This window comes from Solanum pennellii, chromosome 2 (genome assembly GCF_001406875.1).
Source record: "Solanum pennellii chromosome 2, SPENNV200".
Taxonomy (NCBI): Eukaryota; Viridiplantae; Streptophyta; class Magnoliopsida; order Solanales; family Solanaceae; genus Solanum; species Solanum pennellii.
The window spans coordinates 44,503,882-44,521,319 of record NC_028638.1 but is presented as its reverse complement, the minus strand read 5'-3'; the positions used below and the strand labels follow the sequence as shown (position 1 = coordinate 44,521,319).

General features: G+C 33.3%; 2 protein-coding genes across 6 annotated transcripts in view; one reads left to right on the top strand and one right to left on the bottom strand.

Moving 5' to 3' along the window:
* Positions 1 to 2,428, top strand: part of LOC107011166 (probable LRR receptor-like serine/threonine-protein kinase At1g53430) — a 14,461-nt gene extending 12,033 nt beyond the window's left edge. The window contains exons 2-5 of the mRNA XM_015210549.2: positions 595 to 720; positions 881 to 1,118; positions 1,678 to 1,828; positions 1,894 to 2,428. Coding sequence (XP_015066035.2) covers positions 595 to 720; positions 881 to 1,118; positions 1,678 to 1,828; positions 1,894 to 2,145 — 767 coding nt within the window. The 3' untranslated portion in view covers positions 2,146 to 2,428. The remainder of the gene's footprint in view (positions 1 to 594; positions 721 to 880; positions 1,119 to 1,677; positions 1,829 to 1,893) is intronic.
* A 119-nt stretch (positions 2,429 to 2,547) lies between these two features.
* On the bottom strand, positions 2,548 to 16,522 carry LOC107011163 (probable LRR receptor-like serine/threonine-protein kinase At1g53440). Of its 5 annotated transcripts, none has more exons than XM_015210541.2 (26): positions 16,181 to 16,522; positions 15,956 to 16,088; positions 15,719 to 15,790; positions 14,692 to 14,763; positions 13,936 to 14,001; positions 9,641 to 9,712; positions 9,495 to 9,560; positions 9,329 to 9,400; positions 8,684 to 8,755; positions 8,509 to 8,580; positions 8,350 to 8,421; positions 8,164 to 8,241; positions 7,999 to 8,070; positions 7,660 to 7,725; positions 6,453 to 6,533; positions 5,961 to 6,029; positions 5,832 to 5,861; positions 5,694 to 5,743; positions 5,113 to 5,489; positions 4,638 to 4,842; positions 4,420 to 4,560; positions 4,186 to 4,307; positions 3,770 to 3,980; positions 3,453 to 3,693; positions 3,199 to 3,349; positions 2,548 to 3,088 (listed from the first exon to the last, which is right to left on the bottom strand). In XM_015210541.2, the coding sequence occupies exons 1-26, from the start codon at positions 16,341 to 16,343 to the stop codon at positions 2,741 to 2,743; spliced, it is 3,174 nt and encodes a 1,057-aa protein (XP_015066027.1). In that variant the 5' UTR covers positions 16,344 to 16,522; the 3' UTR covers positions 2,548 to 2,740. The 5 variants fall into 5 exon arrangements, with proteins under 5 accessions (XP_015066027.1, XP_015066028.1, XP_015066029.1 ...); XM_015210542.2 differs by having other exon boundaries at positions 4,420 to 4,557; positions 16,181 to 16,521; XM_015210543.2 differs by having other exon boundaries at positions 4,638 to 4,818; positions 16,181 to 16,520.
* Positions 16,523 to 17,438: the final 916 nt, after the last annotated feature.

Below are 17,438 nucleotides of genomic sequence, written 5' to 3'. Positions count from 1 at the left end.
GATAGTACAGAAAGTAGGTGCACACTTCCCGATGGCGTCAGAAAGTGTGACCTTTCCAACCAATGGCAAGATGTTTAGGAAAGGGACTTGTCAATACAAAAGACACTTTCCTAAACACTTTTTGGTAGTTTTTGCAACTTGATAAACACTTTTCAAGAACTCTTGCAAAGGCTAACAAAAAGGCAAAAGGCAGAATCATTCCTTGAACAACAGCAACATCTGGAGCTTTTCGTCTAGTTGTTTTAGGAATTTATTCTCTTGTTCTTAAATTGTAAACCACTCCTAAATCTATAAAGGAATTGGTGTGTTGAGTTAAAAGTCTAGGTTGTCCAGGTGGGATTGCTTAGTGGGTAGATTGTTTTTCTACTTTGGCTTGTTGAGCAATAGAGGTCTATTGCTTAACGGTAAGATTGATAACTCTTTCTTACATTTGGTGTAATCGTGTTTCGCTTTTGCTTCTGAAGATTAGTGAAAACGATTGAAAATCCTGTGAGACAGGTCGTGGTTTTACTCCCTTAAGCAAGGAGGTTTCCACGTAAAATCATTGTGTTGATTTTACTGCATTCAACTTTCTGGTAATTTTCTGAGTTGAAGTAAGGGACCTGGTCCATTACTCGTTAAGTGAAAGCATACATTCTATCAGATGTTGTGCTGAAGGAAAACAACTTCTATTGGTGTACGAGTACTTGGATAACAATAGCCTTGCCCGTGCTTTATTTGGTAATTTCCTATTCTTGCTTATTGTTTTCAGCTACAACTTACAAGTCAAACAGAAAATAAGCTTAATGAAATAAGAAGAAATATTGCTCGTTCGTAATTCATGAAAGAGTTCAAAATGAGAGAAGGTATGCATAGATTCTTAGTTCTCATTGAAATGCAGGTCCAGAAGAACATCGTTTCCAAATAGACTGGCCAACAAGGCAAAAAATCTGCATTGGGCTAGCAAAAGGCTTAGCTTTTCTACACGAAGAATCATCATTAAAAATTGTTCATAGGGACATCAAAGCAACAAATGTACTTCTTGACAAGAAACTAAACCCAAAGATCTCTGACTTTGGTCTGGCCAAACTTGACGATGAGGATAAAACACATATCAGCACTAGAATTGCTGGAACCATGTGAGTTTTCTGACAAGTTCTTTTATTCATGTTTATGTTTTGTGTTCATCGAGTAAGAAATATATCTGTTACATACGGCAAAGTAGGGTTAATTCTACATTTCATAACTTTCTGCAACGGCACCAGAACTTTAGCTTAAACTGATTGATGTACATCCATATGTTGTTTTTATCCATGCAGCATATATACATTTAAGATTGCTAGAACCCTTACATTCTCTCTTTCTTGCATTTTCAATATCTTATACAAGGTAACTAGCAACAGTTTACATATGCTTGACCAAAAAGGGTGGTGAAGTTACAAGGACTATTACATAATTGTTTGGCTCATTTGGAAGCTTGACCATATTTCTGGTATTGATTACATCACTTCAATTTGAGTGATAGAAATGGTTTCTGGCCTATGTATCCTCTTTATATCTTAAATTTTCTTCCAATGAATTTAACTTGTATCTCATCCCATTCAGCCATTCTTCATATACTGAAATATCAAGCATGAAGTTGATGCCACGTTTAGAAATAACACATGCATGAATCTAAAGTTTCACTCTGTTCTGCAGAGGATATATGGCACCTGAATATGCACTATGGGGCTACTTAACCTACAAAGCAGATGTCTACAGCTTTGGAGTTGTTGCGTTAGAGATTGTTGCTGGGAAGAACAATATGAAATATCGCCCCAATGAGAAATTTGTTTGCCTTCTAGATTGGGTAACGAATCACTATCCCTAATATCAATTCCTACGTTTGAACTAGTATCTTTGCATTTTATTCAGGCCCTTGTCCTAAAAAGGGAAGGAAAACTGATGGAACTAGTAGATGAAACATTGAGTTCAGATTTCAAGAAGGATGAGGCTCTAAGGATGATAAACGTAGCCCTTCTATGTACCAATACATCCCCAGCACTTAGGCCAACCATGTCTGCAGTAGTCAGCATTCTTGAAGATCATCTTGACCTTCCTGAGTTTAGCTTGGAATCAAGATCTCATGATGATGATGATGAGCTCAAGTTTAAGAGACAAGTATGACGAGATGCGGAGCTTGAGTGAAAGTCAAACACTTACTCATTCATCCAACACTATAAGAAGAGAGTGCTCTTCCACTACATCTGAATTGGGTTAATAAAATTCACAGTCTGATCAATACTGTGAAACAAAGAGCAACAGATTTTAGTTTAGGACTATATATGTTATGTGAGGTATAAAGCTTCCTCAAAATGATAGAAAGTGTTCAAAATACGTGTAATAGCCTATACAGATACTACTTTGGAGCAGACGCAATTCCAAGCAAATGGTAAACCTCTACTACTAATACGAATGTCTGGAAAACATCTTACTATATAGTCATTGAGAAAGAGTGAGTCTACTAATAGGCCCAAAACCTAATGTAATTAGGCAATGGATACAGTGGTAAAGTAGAAATCAATCATCTGGTACAATCTTGATGACCATTGACAATGTAGTAGAATGAAATCTTATACTGATATGTCAGACCAAAAGTTTTCTTATTCAAAACAAGCACAAAAGAAGATAAAAATCATGCTGAAGCATCATTGCCTCCTTGATTTCATTGTCTAAGTAAAGTAATCATCTGGGAAATATTCATGAATGGGAGATGTTGAATTCAAATTTCATTGGTAATATTGTTGCTGTTAGATATGGGAGGAGTAGCTTCTGATGGCCCTGCTGTAGAATAACTTTCAGATGGAGAAGGCTGAGAGAGTGCAGCCATGGCCTTAGTCAATGCAATCTCGTCTGTTGAATGCCGGACTGTTGAAGATGTGGTCTTGATTTTAGTTTTTCCTTCAATAACTTTCACTACATCAGACGTGGTTGGCCTGAGAGTTGGTGATGGATTAGTGCACATCATCGCTAATTCCAGAATGGAATTAGCTTCTGTCCAGGAATAATCTGTTCCAAGTTTTGGATCAACTAGATCCATCAAATTTCCCTGCTCTTGCAACACGTAAGCCTGACATCGATCAAATTAGAAAAGTCATTCAAGTAAAAAGACAATGGCAACTGTTTATTAGGCATGTGCATCAATGAATGAAATTGAAAACTTCTCTTTTGAAGCCTTACCGAATCAAGAAGGTAAACTGTCTGATCACTTGGCCTGCAACTAGTACTGTTTCTCCCGCTCACAATTTCAAGTGTAACAACCCCAAAGCTGTAAATGTCTGCTTTTGGTGTTAAGTAGCCGCGCATTGCATATTCTGGTGCCATATATCCCCTATAAAAATGAGAGAAGAAATACACTTATCTGAAAGAAAATATGTATAGCAATAGCTTTAAGGTAACAGGGTGGAGAAGGATTAGCAGGATTATCAAATTACAATGTTCCAGCAATTCGTGTGATGACATGAGTATGTTCCCCTTCATTAAGCTTTGCGTATCCAAAATCAGTTATTTTTGCATTCAAGTCCTTGTCCAAGAGTATGTTTGTGGGCTTAATATCCCTGTGGATAATCTTCAATTTGGACTCTTCGTGCAAAAAAGTTAATCCTTTGGCTATCCCGAGGATAATTTTGACCCTTGTTGGCCAATTTAGTCTCGATTTAATCTCCTCATCTGGACCTGAAAAAGCAATGTCATTATATCATTAACTACTTCAGATTTTCTTGTCAAAACATATGATCCTTGCTATCATTACCGAATAATGCATGTTCAAGAGAATTATTCTCCATGTATTCATAAATGAGTAGGAGCTCATTGTCTTCTGCACAGCATCCCATTAACTTCACAAGATTTGGATGTTGCAGAGCTGAAATCGTGCCAATTTCATTTACAAACTCACGTATTCCTTGCTTTGATTTTCCTGATAGCTGTTTCACTGCAATTGTAGTCCCATCAGGGAGAACGCCCTGTATTGATGAGAGACACCCCTATTATTTAGAATTGGCAACATGATAACTATGTAAGCAGGGACAGATAAAGTATATAAAATCCCTTCAGGAAAAAAAAGCGCCAAGGACGTAACTATATGCTTATATATGCAGCAGCTCAATCCAGGGTCATGGGAATGATATAATGAATAAACAGAATACTAAAAATCCAACAAAAACTAACCTTATAAACAGGTCCAAAACCTCCTTCACCTAATTTGTTCACAACATTGAAGTTCTGAGTAGCATCTTTTATTTGACGAAAGGTGTAAACTCCTCCCGGGAACAATTCAGTTGTTTTTAGTTCTGTTAGCATTTCACAAAAGAAGCAAACATAATTTTATTTTAGTGAGTTATACAAATTTATATTGAAATAAGAACCGAAACAAACCAAACTCCATATGTAATTGTGTCTAACCGTCCTTAGATGATCTTTTTCCGCCAAGATAACCCAATTTCCTTAGTAAAAGCAGAAGTAGAGCAAGAAAAGACAGTGATGATACTGCTATCACAGCCTTAAGTGCAGGAGACAGTTGGTGTTTTCGTGGTGGTTGTACTACTACCATCAAAGTATTGTTGTCTTAGAAAGGACACTGAAGAATATGAATGACAATACACCATATTTATAAAATATACCTTTGGTTACAGAAATAGCTGAAATTAGGGGACCATTGCTCTGCGTATACGAGCCATAACCAGACCAGTACAAGTGAATTTCAAGATGAGATGTTATAGAAGTATTATATTCCACAATTTTATCCCCGTCAGCATTTATTTCTGCTGTTTCTATATTGTAGTTCTTCCGTACATTCTTCCTCTGCAATGACAGCATTTCAAAGAACTACAGAGATGATACCATTACAATTCTATTTGGTATAACACAAGTCGTTCTACATGAAAAATATTTTTCTCGAAAAAATGGTTTATGGTGTTTAGTTGTAGTGGAAAATATATACCCTCTCCGTTTAAAAAAGAATAACCTAGTTTGACAACGGAGTTTAAGAAAAGAAAGAAGACTTTTTTAATTTTGTGGTTGTAAATTAAAGTTATGTCAAATGTATCTAAATTAAGAAAATGAGTTGCATAATTCCTAGATAATATATCATTGTACCTGGATATCAATATCAAAAACTCGTGTATGTGTGATGGGATAGACTTGTTTGTTACTTGAGCCTATGTCATAAAACTTTAGTTTGACTGTGTAGTTTCCACTGGAGAAACAAAATCCATAGTACTTGAGAGAGATGGGGGCTACACGGGCTGTTTCAACCAGAACTGCTGCAGTAGTGGAAAGATCACATGTATCCTTGATTATTGATGATTCTGGTTGCTTATTCACAATCTTGGCAAGACCCATGCTACTATAACCCCAACCTCCTTTTTCATCACGAGAAAACGTTGATGAACCATTGGGGTTCTCATCAGCATAGTAGTGATGGCCTTTTACAGTAACTTCCTTGCCGCCACAGTTGATAAACAATTCATCATCTGTGTGACAGAAAAGTACTGTCATCCCTTTAATTGAGATAACTTTTGATACGAGATACTTGTGTTTATATATACTAGTTTCTAATGTTATTCCTTAATCATTATTCTACAATAATAATATTGATTTTACCATTTAAATTTTGGTAAATAAGCAGAAGCCAAGAAAACATTACGAATACTACAGCTTGGTAAAAAATGACTTACATTTTAGATTATTAGGGCAATAATGGTCACATGTATCTTTTGTGTACGGCCTACATATATAAACATACTATCAGAATGCAACACTAGTCTCTAGGAAGAAAAGAAAAGATACAAAACAGAAATGAAGTTTGCACTCACAAATTACTTGAGCAGCCCGGAAAAGTGTTCCTGAAATCAAATGGAAAGGCCATATACTGTTTTGTAAGGCTAGCTAAAAGAAAATACTATGTAACATCTAAAGTAGAGAACAAGTGTAGTGAATTTTACACGTCCGGATCATCAGATGCAGCATTGAACTCTGAGTTTGTAATATTAAACAAGTTTTCAGAAACATCCCTGCAAAACAATTCATGGCAAAAATAAGCTCTCTCTTTCCAGTGTTGCTTGAAAGACAAATGACAAAGATCACAAGCAATATGTAGCGGTGGACGATATTATATCTACCATATTCGACCTCCACAAAATGTTCTTTTACTTGAACAAGACGTACTACAAATTGAGACAAACGGGGGACCTTTGTGAATAAGAAGTGTTAAAGAAACATGTGTATGAGTCTCTTTGTATTTTTATTTTTTTTGTTAAGTTAATCTCTAAGGGTTCGTTTGCTTGGTCTCATATAGGTAATGATAATCTTCGATGAGGGAATCTATGTAATAGGTTTATGAAATTGAAGGAAGTTTCAAAAGCCATTTTACTTCATTTGTTGACATTCAAAATTGGCATGGCACCAACATACTCTTTATGAATATTTCCACTTACACGTATCGATGTGGTTTTACGTTCTTCCTCTTAGTTAGCCATCCTGGCAATGATCCATTAAGCTTGTTCTCCCTGAGGAATCTGCAGTAATGTGACAATGTTAAAGGCGTAAAACTAGAAAATCAGTTATTCCCCCCACCTGTTAGGCCAAGCTTCAAATATTGAGAAAAATGGAAAAATAAGCTAATACTAACAACATAAAACAATGGAATGGGAGAACATGATTTATGCAGTTTGATCAGTTAAACCAACGTCCACGATTGGAGTGAAGAAAATTCAATGTATCAAGTGCTGTACAATAGATGGTACAAAATTATGGTAAATACTCTAATTACCTGTTCTGCATGTGTTACATAATACAAGACTGGCAGATACTGCACAAAAGCTGAATAAAAACTCTCTCCCAATGGTCTTCTTCTAACGGTTTAAGCGTGTTCTATTGCATCGCCTTCAAGAAACCGGACATTCAGCCCAAGGACCCGAATTGACAGCTGGAAGAGCCTATTGTTGGCCTATTAACAAAGGTTCTTACTCCACAGATCTCACTGGAAACGCTAGCTCAAGCAATCTCACTATAGGGAAAAAGTAGCTTCAAAAACAAAAGCTGATGGGAAGCAAGACAGTACTCGGGGGGGAACAGCAACAAAGAAAATGCTCGACAAGTGGAGCATGAGGTTGGCTATTCACAAGAACAGATAACCATTGTTCCGCAACAAAAAAGAGAAGGCTCAACTACAAGGACAGGAGAAGGAACATACTACTGCTTCAATGCAAGTTAATTTCTCATATGGTCACTCAACTTACAACATTTATCTTAGAAAGTCACTCAACTTTGACTTGTATCCGAAATTCAGTCAACTGTTGTCATTTCACCTGTAAAATCACTCAACCAATTCAAACGATATTTCTGGTAGATATTGATGACGTGGAGCACAGTTTGTTGCATTGTCATGCATCATCACATTTATGGTCGGAAATTCTGAGGTGGTTTGGTCTAATGTGACCATATATGTTGAGGACGGTAAAGGATGCCTTATTCAGTTGGGCTTTTAGAAGAAGAAAGACAAGATACAAAATTTATATTGAACAGAAAGAGAGACAACTTTCTATGTGCATCATATATAGTAAGTAACATCATATATAGCAAGTAAATCATATACACACTCGAAAACACAACACTCATGCAAAGAAGAGATGGAAAACGCACATAGATGTTAAAGCTGTGCTAATGGAATTTGGCAGTTGTCCAGATAACTCGTTGAAGCTCAAGTCCCTATATCAGAGAAAAGAGAAAGATGTAATCATCCAATCATGTCTTTATCTACAAGTTACATAAAAAAATGTACATTTTCGTGTGTCTGGTCTAAAGAAAAATGTTTAGAGTGTGGACTAAAATAAGGCAGTCTTTCACTAAATGATCAAGATGCAACTTCTACATTTACAACATGATACGGTTGCCACACAGAAAAAGAGAAACACAGACACCAAAGATCGATCAAGGAAAATGAAGTTGGTTAGAAGAAAATTGACAGATATATCATCTTACAGATACTGTAGTTCTTTAAGCTCCCAAATATATCCCGGAATGGGACCACGAAGTGAACATTTCCTCAATGTCCTGGAATCACCATAATTCATGAGTAGTATATTTTCACATGACATTGAGAAACATTTGTTTAATTCAAAAGGAGTCAAAGGATATCAAGCCTACAAGTATTCCAACGAAGTCATACGCGATAGATCGGGAAAATCATATGCACCTCCTCTTGTGACTACATTGCTGAGTGCTCTAGGCATATATAAGATTATAAAATTGGGAGAAAATATCAGCCAAAAGTTTCAAAATGCTATAATGTTTTCACACTACAAATTACGATCTTCAAAACAAAAATCTTACAGGTAACCGAGATTTTTCAATGATGAGATTTCCTTTGGCCAGGGGCCTTCAAAATTATTTCCTAACAGATCCCTTCCAAGAAAAGAAGTTAAATTGATAACTAAATTAAACTATCCTTATTATAATATCATATTGCTTTCACGTAATAATTGGGCTTACAACGTATAGAGTTGCGTCCAGTTGGCTACAAATGTTGGAATTTTCCCAGATAAGCTATTCCCTTGAGCCGCACTACAGCATAAAATAAGAAGAAAAAACATAAATTTAGCGATCGAGGGTGGTTGCAATTGACAAGTTGATTATCCAAAGAATATCAGAGTCAACATGCACTTACAAGTTTTCTAAGTTCACCAACTTCATGAAGCTTGGAGGCAATTCACCAACAAAATGATTGGCGCTTAGGTACCTGAAATCATTTGCTAGCTACTTTGACAATTCGAAGGAAGGATATGCAATATTGCAGTTTTCGTTTCTTTTCTTCTTACATGCAGTTCAGATCATAAGTATTTATTTTCTGCCATATGATATAGTCATGTATCCATGTTCAACCGATAACTCCATGAATTTAAGATTAAGTATCTCAACCTTGTCACTAAGGATAAGTTGTGTAATTAGCTCAAAATTGCTGTATGGACTGTTCCTTACAGACAGAACTAGATGTGTTGACACAAGTCAATACTGACTGACAGCATTCTCTGTAAAAGAAAATGCATCGCCGAATTTCTTTTTTTTTCGCACACACTAAAGAGACCTAACAAACCCCAAAATATCAAGTTTACCTGAAAAACTAGCCAAACCATAGTATCTAAATATGTTATGTTTAGGTTGAAGAATCACAAAAAAAAGGGAAAAATGAATCTCATGAGAATTATTACTATTGCTAGTTGTTGTTTGGTGTCTAGTATTATTATGTATCAGAGATTGAGCATCAAAATGTGAAATTAATCGACTAAATTCTTGCAAATGTTGTTCTACTTACAGTATCACTAGCTGTGTAAGATTCCCAAGCTGCTGTGGGATGGAACCTGAGAGTTGATTACCGTCCACATATCTACATTAAATAAATGAAAGCATACATCATGATTTGAGGAAACAATTTCATGATATATAAAATCATCGATTTGATCTAATAGCGAATTACTCACAGAACTTGTAAGTTGTTCATCTGAAATGGCAACAAGTCTCCAGTGAAGCAGTTTTCATAAAGCCCTCTGTACAAGTACAACACATTATTTGGTAAGAGAAAAAGATCCAAACAAGTAGATGCAAGAGGATATAGTAAACCACTCACAGGTTCTCTAGCGATGTTAGGTTGAGAAATGATTTAGGGACTGATCCGTTTAGCTTGTTGTCGCCTAAATTCCTGAAGCACCACCATCCATGCCAAGTTAGAGCAACAGAAATACTACTACCTACATTGCAATATTACAATAAGAGGCTCTCCTTCCAAATAACCACTCATGCGCGCCCTTTGACTATCGTATACGCAAACCTTACCTGCATTATATTGTTTGTTTTACATAAACCATCACATGTGATCGATGCCACAAATAATACAACACATGCATTAAAGACCCATAAATTAATTTTGAGTGTGCACAAGTAGGCACTTAAATTTATATAAAATTGAACAATTAAACACATGTGTTCTACATGACATAACATACTGTAACATCTCGCAACTAGAAAAGAGTTTAAAATCTGAATATACTTATTTTGGAAAGAATAAGAAAATCTAGAGATTTTAAGTAAGTTAAAGAGTGAGTTTTTGGTCAAATTCAAACGACCATAACTCCTAGATCAGAATGATTTTGGTGTAGTTCCAGATATGGTTGGAAAGCCCTTAGAATAATCTTTGCAACCCCGTTGAGTTTGTGCGATTCCGAGTTTGGATGAGCGAGTTATGCCTTTCGGAAGTTGGATTGTTGGATTAAGGAAAGCCCAATCAGGATTTGGGAAGGGCAAATTTGTATTTTCCTTACCTAATTAAGTTAATTCGTTTTTAGGAATTAATTGGGGTAAAAACACACCTTTGTTCAGTTTAGAAAAAATAGAATTCACGCTAGAGCTTGGAGAAGAGAGAAAAGAAAAGAAAACATGAGAGAAATCAAGAATCGCTAAGAACACTCAAGCTTTGCGTGTAAAATTCTTCGGTGGTGATCCTTAAAAAGGTATGTAAGATCACGTAGTGTTGGGTTAGTTCACCCACACGTCGATTGTGTTTCAGTTTATCGAATTTAAGTTGTTTGAATGCTAAGAAAGTGAGTTCTTGAAGTTCATTGTTGAAAATTTGTTGGATTCTTGATAATTGTGTTGATTGAAGTTTCTTGTGGATTTAATTTGTGTTTCCAGGATTAATTTCGGGTTGAATCTATTGTATATTGATAGTACTAATGATCATAAGTGTTTGGGGAAAGGACCATGAAAGTTTAGAGGGTTTAGAGATGAAAAATGAAGGAGAAAAGTCGGAGATTTTCTGGGTAAGGGCTGAGGTGTTGGGCTTGCCAAAGAACCACAAAAGTTCCTCTGAACTTTGGCCTCTGGTGCGTCGCACCAGCTATAGTGCCGTAGAAAGCTTAGAGTGGCAAGGACGCTAGTTCTCTACATTTTTCCCCCCATCTTTCCAAACGAGTTCCTTAATAATGTACTTATATTTCTTGGTTGATTACTCTAAGGTACATCTTAACATCATGAAATCATCCATAAACATGAGATCATGAACCTTAAACCCATAATCCAATTCAAGGAAAGTTAAGATCAAAGTCAAAGAAGTTAAAAGTCAAGTACAAAAGTTAAGAAGCAAGTCAAAGTAAAGTTCTTAAAAGTTTTCAAGAGTCTTTAGCAATGTTTTAACTTTATTATTAAGACTGAAGTTTCAAGTTAAGTAGTTGAGTTCATTCTCAAAAATTTATAAGGGAACTAAGTATTCCCTAAGAATTTATAAATGTTTTCACATTCGACGCAAGAAAGGGAACATCGATTTCAAGAAGAGCTTTTAAGCTAAGTGTTGAGTAATTATCTCAACCCAAAGAAAGAAGTTTTAAAAACACATGAGTTAAGTATATTTTTTAGAGTAGTTTTGAGCACCGGTATGGGGATGCGAGTTCATAATTAACTCAAGTCTCCATAAACAATGTAGTCATCATGTGTATTAATGGGTCATACTTTTTAGATGATCACTATAATGTAAGCTAGTGGATCCACTAAGTTAAGTAGTTCTATGCGACGGCAAAGTATTGGACAATTCTGGCAGTGTGGGCAAGACGCTGTATCACCACTTAGGCTCATACTGGTAGTTGTCTGTTAGAGAATCTCTCACATAAACTATATTATTGTATCTTAAAAGTAAAGTTGAGTTTGTTATTGCATTTCTTTAACGAACTAAGTTGTTTACACTGTTTTACAAGCGTTATATATATTGCATGTGTCTTATTGCTTTATGTTAAGTTATTTATGAGTTGAGCAGAGTTAAGGTACATGTTCCTTCTTACTCTTTTCAAGCTTAAGTTGTTTGTAGCATTTCAACTTGCTTACTCGTACATTCAATGTACTGATGTCAGTTGGCCTTCATCGTCTTATGATGCAAATCAGGTAACTAGGATCGGCATTCAGCGTACCGTTGATCCAGTAAGAGCTCAAAGTCAGTTGGTGAGTCTCCTTACATTCTGGAGGACATCTTTTATCGCTTGATTTTCATTTTTAGTTGTTAGGATGATTGAGGTCCTCTCCCAACATCCCTCTTTGTTTTAGAGGTTTCATAGATAGATAGTATAGTCCTTTAGTCTTAGTCATTTCAGTTGTAAATGTTTAATACATGAGTTGTCATTTAGGCTAAGTATTACATTCAAGTTATTTCATGTGTTATCTGTTGTGTTTAAGTCTTTCGTGAAGTAAGCCAAGTCAAGGGTCCGCTAGAGGCCAGCAACGCTCTACGAGTGTCGGTCACGCTCAGGGTGTAGGCTCAAGGTGTGACATATATGTAGGACACAAAATTGCAATGTCGAGTGTCATGGTTGTGTCTATTTGTTCAATTTTATACAAGTTTAAGTGTCTACTTGTGCACACCCAAAGTTAAATGTCATAGTTGCCAACTGACTTCAAGTTAAGGGTCATGTTTATGTACTATGCCTTTTAGGTTTAGCAAACATAAAAATCATATTTGTAATCATATTTGTATGTTATAGTTATAGTTATAGTTTGCATAATTGCGCTTCATAACAAGTTTTATGTTTCTATGAAGCTTTTGATTTTTATAATTCGCTGGATACATTCTATTTATATACAAATTGTTCAGATTTGTACAAATTCAATTATACAATTAGATAATTTGTATATAAACCGTTTCAGTTTTTCTATATGTGTATATGTATACAGTCATGTTCGTCTTTAATTATGATAATTTTATTTGTATATTAGATGTTATTTGTATATGTATAGATGTTTCCTTAGGCTTGTCCATTGTATATGTACATATAGCTGTAATTTGTATATGTACGTATTTTTGTATAAGTTTATATGTAAAATCTATATGCAAATAAGAAATATTGTAAGTTGTAATTTGTATGAGTATATGTTTTTTTTGTGCTTTTTAATTGTATATGTATATATGTGTAATATGCATATAAATAAAAATCTGTGTTAGTTGAATATGTATATGTTTGTGAAAATTCATGAAAAAATTAAAAATATTATGCATAATACAAAAAAAAATAGTTGATTTCAACATGTTTTTTGCGGTTTTCTGAAATTTAATAGCACATTTGGGAGGGAAATGGCGATAATTCAAAAATAATGTTGGTGAGAGGAAACTAATTTGGGTGAAATTGTGTAAATAAGAAGATAAAAGAACCGAAAATTCAACATCCAAAAATAATGTGGGTGAGAGGAAACTAATCTGGGTGAGAGATTTTAGGAGAAAATTAAGTAAATGGGACAAAAAATAATTATTTTGGTTTGTATATATCTTTATACAAATAAGCAACAAGAACTCAGTAACAACAGCGGAATAAGCATATCGCCATTTTCTTGTCCTTTAAGGATCAACCGAACACGTAATTCGATTGAGTAGAAAATGTCGCTCGGAGAGATTGCTATAGCAAATTGTATGACACAGTAGCTACGGATTGGAAATAAACTAAACTTTAGCTATAGCATTTAATATCAATTAAATGTTTGTTATTTCATACAATCTTCCAATAAAATTTCCTTTTAGACGTGAGTTGTGACAATCTACTAACTTTCAATCATAATTTATAAAATACATATAATACAAATTTTATTGATTTTTTTATCACACATTTTAAATTTTAATACAATGTCATTTTTTTTTTATCAAACAAGCATAATGTATTTTAAATAGTCTTAATATATTACATACATAATTCACTTTAAATGCATATCGCCAATTCATCATATTATTACTATATATTGCTATAAATAATAATAAATTAAAACTATTATTAAAATCAATAATTGTTAATTAAAAAGTACTCATCCAAATAATTTATATATAACGGCAAGATTATATCTCAATTGTGCATTTGTGTAACAAAAATTATTAAATGGAAGTAGCGAAACTAAACTTACAAGAATTGTAAAGACTCCATCTGAAAAGGTGGCAACTTCCCACTCAAGGAGTTATCAGAAAGATCTCTGTAAATCCACATCATTATTTTTGGTAAGAGAAGACACTGAGCAGACTATTATGATTATAATTACAATTAGTAGAATTAAGATGGTGTTAAACATTTAATTTGGAAAAGGACAAATTAAGTGATCATGAGCACGGGCGAAGCTACAATTTTTAATAAGGAGTTCAAAATCTGAATAACTAAACACACAAACTAATCGAATGGGGTTCAATATTTACTTTATATATAAAAAATAATTTTAATCGTGTATAAATAATAACAGTTTCCGCTGAAGGTGGTTCGAATGAACCCCTAATAGAAGGCTGGATCCGCCCCTGATAATGAGGAGCTTTTCAATCTTCCCCAGTCCAACCGGATCAAATAAAATAAAAATATAGGCATAATATATAAATATATCATTTAATTTGGCTTTAATTATCATTTATATCTTTCATTGTGCTCAACTAACCACTTAAACTTATATAAAATTGAACAAGTAGACATATACGTCTTACGTGACATATTACATGTAGGACGCTATGTAGGATGTGAGTTGCCACATAAAATGTCATGTAGGATACATATTGTTTAATTTTATATAAGTTTAAGTATCTACTTATACACACTAAAAATTAAAGGACATAAATATCAACTAAAGTCGAATTTAATGACACAATTATATATTACGTCTAAGATATATATAATAACTCACATTTGAGTAATGAATTGTAGGTTGATAATTGATATAGGAATTTCTCCTCGAAGATGATTTCCGCTTAAATCCCTGACAATTATGAAACGAGTTGAAGCAATTGGGTATACATTTCTCTTGCTCTTCTTATAATAAATAAATATATAATAACATATAGTATAATTATTATTATTTTTGTAGCAAGAGACACAAATGGGTTATAGTTTCAAAAAGGCAAAAATATTATACCTTAATTATTGATATCAAAACCTAACATATTTTTGTACTTGCATGTTGCCTAGGTTTAGGACTAAAATGATAAAATTTGCATACAATAAGGACTATATATGTTGATTACATAATATATATGGAGTAAAATGGTCATTTTTTCATACATTAAGGACCATTTCCACTATATATGAAGGATTAAAATAGCTAGTCCAACTCTCATAGATTAAAGATCATTTTGATCATTTCTCGATTATCATCACAATTTTAATTCAAAAATAACGTAACTTAAAATATGCAAGAATTTATGGATATTTAAATTTAACAAGCGTTCCTTGCATTTGAATTTATAATGATCTAAACTCATAAATCCTTTGTTCTAACACACAAGCAAATATTTCAACACATAAATTATTATTTTTTAAATTTTGAACTTATAAATATTTAAATCACATGGATAATCATACAATAATTAGTAATCCTTATTATCAATATATAATGTATAATTAAACCACTAATTAATTGGCTTGTTAAATCAAACTATGATAATATAATGCTCCATCTGTCCTTATTTACTGATTCATTTTTTATTTGACACATCTATTAACAAAATGGTAATTGACCCATTAATTAATAGAATTTCAAAATCTATTTATTCAGGTTCTACATTATTCAAAAACATTAACTCTCTAAATAAATTGAGGATATATGATAGGTAAAAAAAATATTATTATTTTTTATTTGTCAAAATTGAAATGATAGAAAGTATAATTAAGATGAAAAGCAGGTTGAAGAGAAATAGATAAACATTAATTCTCACAATATTGTTAAACGAGAAATATTTCCGACTTCTTGAGGTATTCTCCCGTATAAATGCTGCCCTGATAAATGTCTGCAAATTTTTTAAATATTGTGTTAACAATTTTATTTGACAAGAAGGAATTAATTTATTCAAAAATAATAATAAAAAAATCCTTAATATTAATTAATCATTTTCCAAATCTGAACATTAATAATAGTATAGTTATATTATGATAAAATATAAGAGAAGACGTACAATTCTGTAACATGACAAAATGTTTTGTTACAGTTGCCACATATAATAGTTCTGTTATCCCATAGTGGATATGATGCATTCCAGAACTTCTTTTGCCCCTTTGCAAGTTTAAGTAAAGCGTTCACTGCCCTAACTGTCAAATAAAACTAATTTGAGTAGCATCATTAAATAATACGATGGATATGTAATTAAACGTGCTTCGATTTAGATATATATAGATTTTACCTTCTATCTCTGGAACGCCTCCGTTTGCCAGCAAATTACACGACGATACGACACTAATATTGGTTGCTAAAAGAAGCAATAGCACTAATTTGTACAACTTATCGATTGAAACCATATCTATCTCTTCTTTACTCATACAACTTCTATATTTTAATATATGCATATATATATAATAATAATAATAAATAATGATTAAAAGGAATAAATTAAAAAAAAAACTTTGATTTGATTGACCCTTAACTAAACACGTGTGTGTATATATATATATATATATAGTAGCCTAGCTACATTGATCCATCCAATGACAATCACTCAAACACTCTTGTGAAAAAATTATATTGTATACGTTAAAATAATTTTTTAGAAATATATATAGTAAAACATTAAATATTCGTAACAAAATTTATAGCTTTATGAGTGTATATATACTTTAATTTGTGCTTTTACAGCTTTTTGAAAGAAAAAACTATTCTTTTAGCTCGTTATGTAATCGCTTTAATCGACAAGATATTTACAAGGAGTATAGTATATATTCGAAGTCATTTTTTCCTTTGCATGAGTTTGATGGGTGTGGGTTAAAGGAGTAATTTTGGATGAATCCTAATTCATTTAGCATCAATCAACTTTTATTTAATTTATTCCACCTTATCTGATAAGATGTGTGGACTCTTCTATCATTGATGAGTAGTGATGCTTCTTTTTTGTTCTCAAAAAAATATTTGACTATTTAGATGAAGGAACCGATTGAATAAGTTCAAGTTGGAAATATAATTTTTATTTATAGTGAATAAAATATTTTAATCATTAATTTGTTAAAAGAATGATACTACTTTTTTATCAAAAAAATAATAATATAACGTTATTATTATAATAAGCGAGAATCGAGGTACTTTTTATGAGGGCTACTATAAGGAAAATTTTCACATATAACAACACAAAAATAATTTAATTATAATTTATATTTATATTTTGTTAATTACGATTCGTAGCTACATGTTAGAGGAAGGAGAAAGGAGGGTCAGATTGGGAGAGGCTAGCAGAGAGGTGAATTGTATATGTATATCTGTCGAATTATATATGTATATCTGATAATTGTATATACACATAACTACTAACATATGTATTTGTATATATGCGAGCGAGATCGGGAGAGGAAAGAAGCGAGCGAGATTAGGAGGGGCGGAAAGACGGGGAGAGCGCGAGCGAGATTAGAAGGGGGTGGGGAGAGCGCGTACGAGATTAGAAGGGTTGGGGGGGG